This window comes from Portunus trituberculatus, chromosome 27 (genome assembly GCF_017591435.1).
Source record: "Portunus trituberculatus isolate SZX2019 chromosome 27, ASM1759143v1, whole genome shotgun sequence".
NCBI lineage: Eukaryota > Metazoa > Arthropoda > Malacostraca > Decapoda > Portunidae > Portunus > Portunus trituberculatus.
In genome coordinates, this window is record NC_059281.1 from 11,686,091 (window position 1) to 11,699,901 (window position 13,811).

Genomic DNA, 13,811 nt, shown 5'->3' on the forward strand with positions numbered 1-13,811 from the left:
GCAGCTTCAAGAATTCACCCTTCATGGGACCCACCACTGCTGACCCCACCTATGCTGCCCAGTTCCACAGCTTCCAGCAGCAGCTGTATGCCACCAACACTCGTGGAGGGCCAAACATGGCCATGTCCGGAGCCATGGGTGGCCCTGGAGGGCCTGTGGTGACGGGGCCGGGGGGGCCGGGCATGCCTGGCCCTGGGCCCATGCCTGGCCAGAGCTTCCCGTTCAATCCCAAGTGAGGCACGGGTAAACTACCTCACAGGTGACCTGGTGCTAACAGCTGCCGCCCAGCACACTCACCACTATGCAACTCCTCCCCTCCCCTGTGGCGGTGGTGGTGATCCTGCTCAAGTGTGGTGGTGGTGGCGGCGGGGCAGCAGAGGCGGCCCCGCCCCGCCCACCCGTGTGCCCGTCCAGTGGTGGGGTCGCCCCCCCGCCCCGCACAGTCCACTCAGTTCTCACTCTTCAGGGCAACATGTCAGTTTGTAGTTTGGATACTGTTAATGGGGTGCTTTGTAGTGTAAGTTATTCTTGCTCTGTTCACTGTCTCTCCTCCAGTGGTTGTTGACTGCTTCAAGGGTCATGGTCAGTGCAGTGCCGGGGCAGCCGGGCCTCACAGGGCCAGGCTTGGCCCCGCCCGCTCAAGTCTGGACTATTATTGACGTATCACAGTGGTCATTGTGGTCCCCCCCTCCCCAGTGGCTGCGGTACTCCCCTCCCCCAAAGTGGTGCCCTGTGGCCCTTTGCTGCATGATGGTGCAGCTACAAGACAGACAGCACTGAAACAAAACAAACTGGGTTACGCTTGTTATGATAATGATTAACTTTCCAAACTGACAATCAAGTCCTGACATTATATATATATATATATATATATATATATATATATATATATATATATATATATATATATATATATATATATATATATATATATATATTATATGTAAATGTGTAGGTGTGGGAAATGCTGTGATGTGTTGGTCGTGGTGCTGGCGAGACAAATGGCAGCAGCAGCGGTCTGGCTGGTGCTGCGTCAGGAGGTGCTGTGCCTGCCCCTCACTGCACTGCTCATCATCAGCGTGTCCATTGAGGCACAGCATTGTACAAATTGTTAAGCCCTTTCTCTCTCTCTCTCTCTCTCTCTCTCTCTCTCTCTCTCTCTCTCTCTCTCTCTCTCTCTCTCTCTCTCTCTCTCTCTCTCTCTCTCTCTCTCTCTCTCTCTCTCTCTCTCTCTCTCTCTCTCTTCCTTTCTTCCATCTCGAGCCACCGTCACATCCACCTCATGCAATATTCCTGGATGCAGCCGCTTATATGTTGACAAAGTGATTTTTCTACTGTATGTTACAAGCCTGAGGGTGTTGCCTTGGTCCCCAGCAGGCAGGTTTGTATCTCCCTTTGTTTGTATCATTGTAAAGTTTGTATGATATGTAAGTTTTGTGTTTTCCTCACATTTTGTTGTTTTATTTATTTTTTTTTGTAAGGTCACACTCAGAAGCAGCGGGTCGACCGTGACTTTCTGGCAGTATTTTAGGATATAACTTGGAGGATGTGAACATTTTTATTATTGACAAATTTTACATAAAATAATTTTACAAGGGCGTTTGTTTCAGTGTTTGCTTACCTCTGTCAGGGATACTTAGGGCCAGGGAATGAAGGCACCACCAGTGTTATCAGTGTGCTGGGACAGCCATACAAAGGGGCAGTGTAGCAGCTTCTGGTTCACTTTTAACAGACAGATCTCACACAAGGAAGCACTGCAGTCACCAGTAATCTTGCCAGTGTGTGCATTTCAAGATGACATTTTTAACTGTGGAATGTGTCAAAAAGATATTTTTCATAACTATGATGGCATAGAAAGGAATGTGTTTGCCAAAGCTATAGTGTAGTGGACAATAAACTACATACATACAAGGGAACATTTTCTATGAGTGTAATGATGTGTTTAGTTTCAGATGTTTGTATTTAGCAATGACAATGTCTCATTTCATGTCTTGTGTCATCGGCAAGAAAGATTTATACAAATTTCATATTACATTCAGGTGTTGTGAGCAGCAGGAAATCCAGTCCCTAAGTGGTGATGCACGACTGGCTGAAACAAAAATATGGAAATTGTAAGACAAAATGCAATGATGTGCATTATTCATGTTTGCCATTACTAGTTGACAAAGTATCACTTACTACACTAGAAGACATACCTACTGTTATGAAATATTTCTTCCAATGCGATCATAGTTATCTCATGAAAAATATCTGGGCTTATTTCAGAGTTGTACACAATATCATCTTGAAATGCACACTGTATTGCATTTTGCTGTGATATATATATATATATATATATATATATATATATATATATATATATATATATATATATATATATATATATATATACAATAATTTAATGTAGTGAATCATATATAGAAAGTCGTCTTTGGATAACGCTGCGAGTGGAATATGAACAGTCTACATGGACATAGTAGGTGAGAGAACAGAGAGAACAAGTCTTATATTCTATAAAGTATAGTATGAAACTAACTGATACATTCTGATAGAGAAACAATTGTCAGGATAATTTTGAGGGAATAAGGGAAGAAATGGTTAGCAGAGAGCAATGTTAAGGAGTGAATTTGGCGCTTGACCTGGTGTTATATAGTAACTTTGCCGAGTGCAATCATATTGGATTATGAATTAATTTTCTTCATGTTTATATTTAGTTTTGCATGATTGTGGTAAAGTATATTGGCTGTTATTGGAAGGGGAGAGTATTGTGGGTTGGTGTGGTGGGCAGTCGTTGGCGCGTCATATGCATGTGTGGTCGGGGGCCAGCAACCAACAGGAAGACGACAGCCTGTTGTATGGATGATGTGTGCCGCTGCCTTATCCAACATGTAATTTTTTTTAACAGTATGGTGACAGGAGCTTTGGCTGGGTGTATGGCGGCAGGAGGTGGTCAAGAGAGCAGGCAAGGCTGTCATAACGGTAAGTGACCCACCCACCACTTATCCAGTTGGAGCCGCGGGAGTGAGGAGGGAAGAGCGAGGCACAGCAGGTGGATCTTAAACCTTGGGCTACATAGGAGTATCGTATATAGACGGATATTATTGATGGTATATTAATACTCTATTCAAGAGGTTTATTATTTATTTGCCTTAACGAAGAAATTTATGGTGACAGCTGGTTACTGGTTTCTTATCATATTCTATTCTTGATATTAAGTATGTATGGATGTATATATTTATGTATATATGTAATACCACACTGATAAGACCCACACACTCAGAACACTGCTCCCATACACCCAGACACACTCAAATCACTTAAAACACCCAAAAACTAATCCAAAGCACCATACAACACCTCAAAATACCAACGAACGTCCAAAACTCAATAGAAACACCCAGTATTCACTAAAACATCTCCCACACCACAAAATACATCCTAAAGACACTTCACACACACACCCAAACCTCCTCAAACACTAATTATCTCAAAACACGTCATATAACGCCTGTGAATGCCCCCAAACAATCAAAACATTTCTAAGTACTCAAACACACCCCCACAACACTCAAAGAACGTGAAATATACTTAAGATAATCTAACACACACGGAAAACACCTCAGACACTCAAAATACCCTAAACTCGCTGAAAATACCATGCAACAGTACCGAATACTTAGACACCTTAGATATACAACAGTAACACCTGAATGCATGGCAAGATTACACGGGAGACTTGGCTAAATATTATGGCTTGGTTCCTCCTCTTTTTCCATCCTTTCTTCTTTCTTCTTCGTCCCCATCTTTTGTTTCCTCTTTTTTCTTCCTTCTACTGCTTTAATTTACACACCAGAATCTAGAAATACATACAGACAGTTAGAGAACTCTAGATATTAGGCAAAATATTGATGAATTGAGGGGTGTTGGAAGAGGCGCCAGCCCGGGGCTATGCTGAGCTGGGATTGGCTGGGACTCCATCAGAAAGAACGGTGATAACGGTGACTCGTCTAAATTACGTAAATAATTTGAAAAATGACCTATAGAAAAAGCGAAGCTGTGGCCGAATGCCTAATATTTTATGATTCAATACATACTTTAACTAATATCCACAACATCAAAATATCTCCAGCTTAAGTAGTTTTGAATTGAGCTTGAGTTGGGAGTCACCCAGCACTTGGCTGTCGCTGTAGCCTTTGGATCGTTGTTCTCCCATACACACCTGGAAGTGGAAGAGCGGGGCAGGAAGTTTGAAGCATTAAAGCTTTCCCTCCGTCCCCTCTCCCTCATCATTCATCACATTCACACCTGTTCTCCAACCCCATCCCCATCCCTGTCCCTGAGGGGTCCCTGCCTTTCAATCATTCTCATACGTTCCCTCCAGGCACTCTCTAAGAAATCTTTCACACCCTCAATCACCCGACCATTTACCTGTCTCTCAACAGACAGCCCCAGCAGGTACTCCATCCATTCCCTAGCATTCCTCTCTCTCATCTCACTACATGCTTCTACTCCTATTTCTTCTGTCACTACACCTAACATCCTGTCTCTTGCACACCCATATCCCTCACACTCAACATCAAATGTTCTACTGTCTCATCCACACCCGTCTCGCATACCTCACACACCTTGCTTCCTCCATTCTTCCACCTATACACCCTGCTGTTCACCTCCAGGGACTTGGTCCTGGCTCTGAACAGCAGTTCCCCCGCGGCTCCCATCATAAAAACTTTCACACCTAGGCCGGTCCTTTCTCCGATACCATTCTAGCGTTGCCTTCTCACTCATCCCCCTCCTCCACTCTGCTTTTCCTTTCTCTTCCACACGCCCATTGATTTCTCTCTTACTCGCATCTACACTTCCATGTCCTATGGCTCTTCTAACAAGCATTCCTATTTCACCCACCCAAATTTCTATATTAAACGACTCCTGTGCCCACTGTCCATACACGTTCCATTCGGACACCTTTTTTGCCCATTTACTCCCATCCATCCTGTGCAGTCTAACCCTATACCTCAACACTGCCTTAGCTAACCTTTCTCTAAATGTACTCCATCCCATATCTCCTCTGATCGCCTCCACTGCCACATACCTGTTGGCACCTAACGCTATCCTGCCTGTCATGTTCTGCAGAACCTCTAGCCTATTCAGGTCTTTCCTAGTCCACACTGTTGTTTCTAAACCATACATGATGCTGGGGATAGCTACTCCCTTCCATAGTCCTCTAACTACCTCATACTTATTTGCCCTGCACCGTGCTACACTACCTAGCCTCCCCACCCATTGGTTAGTCCGTGCTATTCTTTCCTGCTTGGTCCTTTCACACCTTTCATCCACCCAAATACCCAGATACTTGTACTCCTTTGTTCTTCCTATTTCCTCCCCACCCAGCATCCATGTCCTGTTCCTGTCTAATGCATCCCCATTTACTACTAATACTTCACTCTTCTCCCTGCTGAATAACGTCAAAATCCCTTCCATACTCACTCACAGCGTTCAGCATTTCCTGCAGCTCTGCATGGTGCTCACTAAGGACCACCACATCATCTGCATAAAGGAGAATGCTCAGCACATCATTCCCCACTTTCACTCCTAATCCTGTTCGCCTCACTCTCGCTGCCATCTCCTCCACATATAGGCCAAATAGTAAAGGGGAAAGAACACAGCCTTGTCTCACTCCTCTCATTACTCACCCATCCAGTCACCAGATCCCCCATACTAAACACCGCTCTTGTATTCTCATGCATACTCCTAATGATTCTCACTATCTTCTCACTCACCCCAACTTTTTCTAATACCTTGCACAGCATTCTCCTATCTACTCTATCATAAGCCTTCTCTATGTCTAGAAAAGCTAAATACTTCTTCCCACCGTCCTTTCTCGCTCTCCCTATCACTTCATTTACTACATACATGTTATCCTCACCTCTTCTATCCTTCCTAAACCCATTCTGTTCCTCACCCATTACCCTATTTCTTTCCATCACTTCACTCAGTCTTTCATTCAACACACCACAGAATATCTTACACACTGAATCACACACTGCTATTGGTCTATAGTTCCTAATTTCCTTCCTACTTTTACTACCTCCTTTATGAATAAGTGTCACTCTACTTTCATTCCAGGTTGCAGGCACTCTTTCATCCCTCCAGATCCTTCCAAACAACTCATGCAGCCCCTCAATCACTCCTCGACCACCCTCTCTGTAAAATTCATTCAGAATCCCATCGATACCCGGAGCCTTACCTCTCTTTAGTTTCTTCACATACGTCTCAATCTCCTCCATACTGATCTCTTCATTCCTTCCTTCCTCTATTTTCCTATCTAGGGTAATGTTTCCTAAGTTCCTAGCTGGTTCATTTACTCCTCCAACAGTTTTCCAGTACTCTTCTATCTCTCCAATCATTTCCTCCCTTTCCCTAATTCTTCTTCCATTCACTACTAACTCTTCTACATGGTCTACTTTACTACCTTCCTCTCCTCTTAAAAATTTATACCATTCCCTACCTCCTTCTTCACCCATTCTTCTAAGTTCCTCAATAATTTTCCTCTCCTCATTCCCTCTGGCCCTCCTGATTAGTGCCTTCACCTCTTGCTGCTTACTCCTATACTCATCCCACACTCTATCATACTCTATTCTCTCTACCTCACTGTTCTGTCTGTACCTTCTAAGGCTCCTACATCTCCTATTCAGTTGCCTTCTTTCCTTCCTCACCCTGTCTATCTCATTGTTCCACCACCTCTTCCCTTTCCTTTCTCTCCCTTTACCTCTTGGTTCTGTCCTACCAATACTCTCCTCTGCGGCTATGGTTAATTTCCTAACTAGACTCCTATTACACTCATCCACTCCTCTCTCTGTCTGTGGTCCGTTCTCATCAGTCTTGCATTCCATCTTCTCTATCGCTTCTCTAAAACTATCCCAGTCTGCCTCTCTAACTTTCCACCTTCCCTTCCCCTGTGTAGTCACTTTTACCTTCTCCTTCACACACTCATACTTCAATACCATAACATTATGGTCACTCGCTACATCAATCTTTCTCTCCTCATCCACCCACATGCCTTTTACTCGTTCCCTCGCTTTGTCGTTAACCACCATGTAGTCAATGACAGATTCACTTTCCTTTCCACACCATGTCACTCTACCCTCTGCCATGGTCACATTCAAAATCTCAAGCTCATTCCTCTCCACAAAATCTAATAACAATTGTCCATTACCATTTACTTCCTCACCCAATACTCCTATATGACCATTCATGTCCCCCATCACAATTACTCTTTCATTCTTATTCTCTTGTACCAGCCTTTCAATAATCCTATATTTTCTTTCATTCTCAGCTCTCGTTTCTGCTCTTTCAACGGTCATGTAGCACACAATTAATATTATTTTCTCTCTGTCCCTACCTACCTTATACTCTAATCTCACTGCCATAACATCCTCACTCATCTCACACTCCCTTACGTCTAACTCCTCTATGTCCACGCCTGCATCTAATCTTACCATTACTCCAACCCCTCCCCCCTTCCTCTGCTGCTTACTCCTACCTTTACCTATCATTCTAAAACTCTCTGACTCAAGTTCTACTCTCTCTCTTAGCTGGGTTTCAGTTACACAGACTACCTCTACATTCCATACATTCATTTCCTGCTGAGGTCTTCCATTTTCCAACATCCCATCCTCTCACATTCACACATCCTATCCTCAGACACCCTCTCTCTCTCGTCAGTCACTCCCTTTCACACTCCTGCCTCTTTTCCCTCATCTCACACAATCTCTCTGTCGCTGTCACCCATTCAAGAAACCTTCTGCACATCCTCCTGTCCCCCTCACTATTCAGGTGTACACCGTCCCTGTCATACACTCCAAGTGGCAGGGCACCGTCCAAGTCTAGGAAACTGACGCCGTAGTCCCCTTCCCTCTTGCTACATTCTATCTTTAGGTCTAGCACCTCCTGTCTAAGCAGCCTATTGGTTTCCTTCCTCAATTCCTCATATCCTCCTTCGGCCTACCCAACACCCCAACCACTGCCACTCGCACCTTCTTCTCCCTCTTTACCTCCCTCACACACTCCATCACCTTCCTGACTGTCTTCTCCGGTCCCAGCTGCCTGAGGCCGTTGCCACCTCCCTGGAGTATGAGCATGCCTTCCTGCAGGCCTCTCATATTCTCCCTAGCTGCCTCTACCACCTCCTCTACACCTTTCCCACTCAAGCTCGCCAGCTTGCTCTTCTCCCCCCTCATGGCCATGTACGTGTGGGCCCTCTTCACCATACTGTCCCCCACACACACTATGGGCCACTTTGACTTTCCACCCTGGGGTACCCTTCGGGGAAGGGCCGCCACAGCCGCCCTCTCCTTGGCAACAGGATGGGCCTCAGCACCTCTTACCTCCGCCACTACTGCCACCTCTGAGTCTTTCCCAGGAGGGGTAGGTGAAGCCCCTTCACTAACCCTGATGGAGTCCACTGTGGCCGCTACCCCAGGCTTGGCTGGGACAGGCAGCATATCCTTAGCTACATTAGCATAGGTCTTCCCAGCCTCCTCTGTCCCCGCCTTGAAGACCTCGGCCTCTCTTTCCTGACTCTTCCTCAGGTTCCTCACCTCTTCCCTCAAGGACCTATTTTCCCTCTCCACCGCACCAAGACTCTCCATTAGCGCCTTGATCTCGCTGTCTAGCCTGTGCTGTTCCTTCACCATAGTCTCTCTCTCCTCCCGCATCCTCCTCACCGTCTCCGCATATTTTTTCGCCTGGGCGATGCACCTAGTGCACACCCAAGGCATCTCCTCTTCCTTCTGTAGTTCCCTATACAGCCCAACTCCCACCTTTTTGCATTGGGCATGTAGCCACATTTGGCACAGGTCACATTGCAGGCCATTATCCCTGTCCTCCACCTCCTGACTACATACCCCACACAGAACCTCACTACTTTGCTCTGCACATCTCCCACATTTTTCCTCAGCATTAACCTTGCCAATGAAGTTGCACACCTTGCAAGTCTTATTCCTGACAGACCTCATTCTACCAACAAAACAAATAAGTAAATGGTACAAAAATGACAAAGGGGGACGGACAACACACTCACCCTGGAGTATCGAGACGGGTACCCGGGATGAACGAAGGTTGTCGGGTAATTTTCACGGGTATTTCTTATAATATTATTAGGCACCCATTCTGGTGTAGAGAGTACAGATGTGTGCGATTACGGTGAAAATATTTAATGTCTAGACTTTTAGAGTATGGATAATGTTTACCGATGTGCGATCATTAATGAAATATGGAGATAATGATTAGAAATATATCGTTCATGCTGTACTGCGTAGTGAGTATCTAGACGGGTACCCGGGTAAAACATAATGTCGGGTATTGCTCACCGGTAAGCAGTCTTGTCTTCGAGTACACAATGAGTACCGAAGTCTTATTATTAATAAAATATGATGATAACGATATATATATATATATATATATATATATATATATATATATATATATATATATATATATATATATATATATATATATATATATATATATATATATATATATATATATATATATATATATATATATATATATATATATATATATATATATATATATATATATATATATATATATATATATATATATATATATATATATATATATATATATATATATATATATATATATATATATATATATATATATATATATATATATATATATATATATATATATATATATATATATATATATATATATATATATATATATATATATATATATATGTGTATATATATATATATATATATATATATATATATATATATATATATATATATATATATATATATATATATATATATATATATATATATATATATATATATATATATATATATATATATATATATATATATATATATATATATATATATATATATATATATATATATATATATATATATATATATATATATATATATATATATATATATATATATATATATATATATATATATATATATATATATATATATATATATATATATATATATATATATATATATATATATATATATATATATATATATATATATATATATATATATATATATATATATATATATATATATATATATATATATATATATATATATATATATATATATATATATATATATATATATATATATATATATATATATATATATATATATATATATGTGTCTGGTTTATAATCTTGGTAATCGTCTCGACATTAATCCCGGGAGCCGGGATCACTGAGCGCTGGATGCCGGGTAAGCGTTTTGATGGTTACCAGTAGGGTTTCCTTCCCGGGATCCCGGCCATAAATGTTTTTTTTCCCTTCCCGGGAAATTTACGAAATCCCGGGAAATCCCGGGATACTTTTTTTTTTTTCTCTCTTATGTCGGCTACAAAATACGAAAATGTATGAGAGAGAGAGAGAGAGAGAGAGAGAGAGAGAGAGAGAGATGCCTGGGTTAGGACTTGGGAGCGAGACAGCGATGGGCTAAATCAGCTGTACGAGAACAGTACGTGTCGGACTGTCGGCCCGACACGTACTGTTCTCGTACACTTCTGGCAGTGAGTGAGCTTAGTCTATTCTGTTCCATCCCTGTGTAAAGGTGTGTACTGTGTAACGTGTGTTAATTTTGTAATGTGAAAGGAGTTGGTGTGGCCTGCTTCATGCTAATTGCTATCATAATAATTTCTTTGTTCTAACCATAATTCTACTTCGGTGGCTGAGCCAGTAAATAAATAATAGTGTAAAAACAAAACAAAACAAAAAATAAGTCGCCTATTCGTCATATCTGTGTCTTTGAATGTGAGTTCTTTATTGAGTTTTCGTGTTACAGACTACAAATATGGGGTCTGTATCATGGATATGATTATGTGACATGAACATCATCCTTATAGTGATTATAGAGAATGTTTTTTTTTTTTCTTCTTCAGGTGATTTACTGAATTACGTATCTGACTCTACATAACCATTAAAATGGCAGACGAGGCAGAAGCAACAACCAGTACTGAGTCTTATGCTTGGAAATATTTTGAAAAACTTAAATGTGAAGAATCATCGCGATGTAGAAAGTGTCTTGCAGTTATAAAGTGCAGAGGATGGTCTACTAGTGGTATGATTCGTCACCTCAAGAGCAAACACTCAATTGAAAAAACAGAAAATCTCAAACGTCCTTCAGACAAGTCTCCTCATAAAGATGCGAGTGAGGTGAAAAGGAGTTCTGTGCAAAGGAAAATGACTGGTTTTTTGAAGAAGGAGGAGACGAAAGAAGAAATCGTTGGGAAGCTAGCTGCAGTAGATGGATTTTCCATAAATGCCATCGCCAAGAGTGAGTTCATAAAGACATCAATGCTTGCAAGGGGATACAAATTGCCTCAAAGTCCAACTCTTGTTATGGATCTTGTACATAAGCAGTACAACGTTGCAAAAGAAAGGGTGATATTTGATATTAACAAAAGGAGACATGTTGGGGTTAGGTTTGGATTATCTCTTGATGAGTATACTTCACTAAAAAACAAGAGGTACATGAACATAAATTTACATACTAGTGACACCTTTTGGAATTTAGGAATGGTTAGAATCACAGGTTCACTACCAGCAGAGACTGCTGTTGAGGTAGTTGAGAATAAGTTAGCCGATTTTCAGGTAAACTTGGAAAGAGATGTAGTTGCATGTGTAACTGATGGAGCCAGTGTCATGGTTAAGTTTGGCAAACTGATTAAGACCTGTCATCATATGTGTTATGCTCATGGAATACATCTTGCTGTTTGCGATGTTCTCTACAAGAAAACAAATGATAACTTAGTTAGTTTGGAAAGGAGAAATGTTACCTATCTCCAAGAAGAGGAAGCAGATGATGTGGAAGCTGTGCAAGAGGAAGAAGAGTTCAGTGGTATGATTGAGGTGGTATCAGATGAGGATTTGGAAAATATTAGGTTAGAGGATCTGGAAGATGATGAAGAAGGGAACATTGATTTGTCTGTCACAATCAACAAAGTCAGAAAAATTGTGAAGATGTTCAGGAAATCACCCACAAGAAATGAGAAGCTGCAGAGGTATGTTGTTAGTGAATATGGCAAAGAACTGATGCTAAAGCTCGACTCTAAGACAAGGTGGAACAGCTTGCTAGACATGCTAGAGCGATTCCTGAAAGTAAAAAACTCAGTTGCTAAAGCTATGATTGACTGTAATATGGAAATGAACATCACAAATGGGGAATTAAAAGTGCTCAATGACTTAGTAACAGCACTGCAACCAGTAAAACTAGGGGCAGAGAGGATGGGATGCAGAGGTACAACTATTCTTACTGCTGAAGGTGTGTTTTCATTCATGTTGAAAGAACTGAATGAACAACAGTCATCATTTTCGATGAAACTGCAAAATTCTCTCAACAACAGAATAAATGAAAGGAGGAGTGCGGTTCTCGTAGGCCTTATGAAATACCTGCATTGTGGGAAGGCTTATAACAACTGTGAGGAAAGATTAGCATTACCCCGTAAGTCTGCCATCGTGGAGTCAGCTAAACAGTTGTTAGGAAGACTGTTCCAAGTAAGTGATGAAGAAACTACAACTAGTGATAATGTGGAAACATCTGTAAATCAACAAAATTCACTCACTGATAAACTCCAGGCAGCCATAGATCAGATTCAGACACAAAGTAAAAAAAGAAATGAGTGTAACTACATTGCGAAGGAATTTAGTGTATTTGAGGCAACTGGGGACAGAACACAGAATTTAGAGAAATTGTTCCAGGCTCTCAACTCTGTACCACCAACGTCTGTTGAATCGGAAAGGGCTTTTTCAGCAGCTGGTCTTTTTATTACCAAACTAAGATCAAAGCTCAGTGATCACAGTATTGACTGTTTGTGCTTTTTGAAAAGTTATTTCAAGAACAATTCTTAGGGTGTATGACTGCATTTGCAGCTGTCTGATTTTTTTTTTTTTTTTAACAGGTCATTCCATACTCTAGCATTGAGTGCTTAAATTCCCTCCCTCTTTTTGTTTGCCACGTCTGGAGAGTTAGGCCTAAATTCAAAATATTCTTCTTATAATTTGGTATGTGCATTACGGAATTTTCATTTTCTTGAGCTTTATTTGAATTTAATGGGAAAATACCAGATAATATCTACTTTTCTTTAAATTCAGGGCATTTCGGAACTTTCAGTGTTTTCATTTATTTATTTATTTATATATTAGTTTTTGGAATATGATGTCCTAATTATTTTACCCATGTTATTGAATATATGCAAAAGATATTCCATAGTTTCATTTTCTGTGTTGTTTACAAATTACAATATTGTGGAACATGGTAGCTTGATGGGGTTCAGTGGAGGTGGTCAGTGCCACTGGCCAAGCTTCTATATGGATATGGTAATATGCAAATATTCATATTCTATACATATAAGGAAACTCCATGTCATTTAAAATACTTTCTTCATACTTTCACACGGTAAGTAGTTACGTAGTTTCTCTGTCTTTTTACTCTAAGAGTCGCTCGTTACTAAAAAAAAAAAAAAAAAAAATTCCAACTGAGGTTCACTTACGAATTATAATAGAGCACATTATCTGCGTCCCGGGATCCCGGGAAAAGTCTGGATTTTCCCGGAATCCCGGGATGCCATCGTCGAAAACAGGAAACCCTCCAGGCAGCTACCCGGGTAGCGCGTTGGTACCTCACTCACCTTGGGACCACCGCGCGCTGGCGGGTAAGCGTGCCTGATGGATACCGGGTAGCTACCCGGGTAGTGGAACCGGGTAGCGCGGGTAGTCTGAGACGGGTACCCGTACCCGG

At 41.2% G+C, this 13,811-nt stretch overlaps 1 protein-coding gene and 2 long non-coding RNA genes across 3 annotated transcripts in view; 2 read left to right on the forward strand and 1 right to left on the reverse strand.

The window, feature by feature from the left end:
• LOC123509872 (collagen alpha-1(III) chain-like) overlaps positions 1–1,596 on the forward strand; it is a 157,751-nt gene extending 156,155 nt beyond the window's left edge. The window contains 1 exon segment of the mRNA XM_045264458.1: positions 1–1,596. Within this exon segment, the coding sequence (XP_045120393.1) occupies positions 1–236 (236 nt within the window). The 3' untranslated portion in view covers positions 237–1,596.
• LOC123509876 lies at positions 1,168–2,238 on the reverse strand. The gene is made up of 2 exons (XR_006676311.1): positions 2,034–2,238; positions 1,168–1,807 (listed from the first exon to the last, which is right to left on the reverse strand). It is a non-coding gene; the product is annotated as an uncharacterized LOC123509876 (long non-coding RNA).
• Positions 2,239–10,606: 8,368 nt separating this feature from the next.
• The window catches only part of LOC123509875, an 8,967-nt gene continuing 5,762 nt past the window's right edge, over positions 10,607–13,811 (forward strand). Inside the window, exons 1-2 of the long non-coding RNA XR_006676307.1 lie at positions 10,607–10,625; positions 10,954–11,348. This is a non-coding gene — a long non-coding RNA (uncharacterized LOC123509875). The remainder of the gene's footprint in view (positions 10,626–10,953; positions 11,349–13,811) is intronic.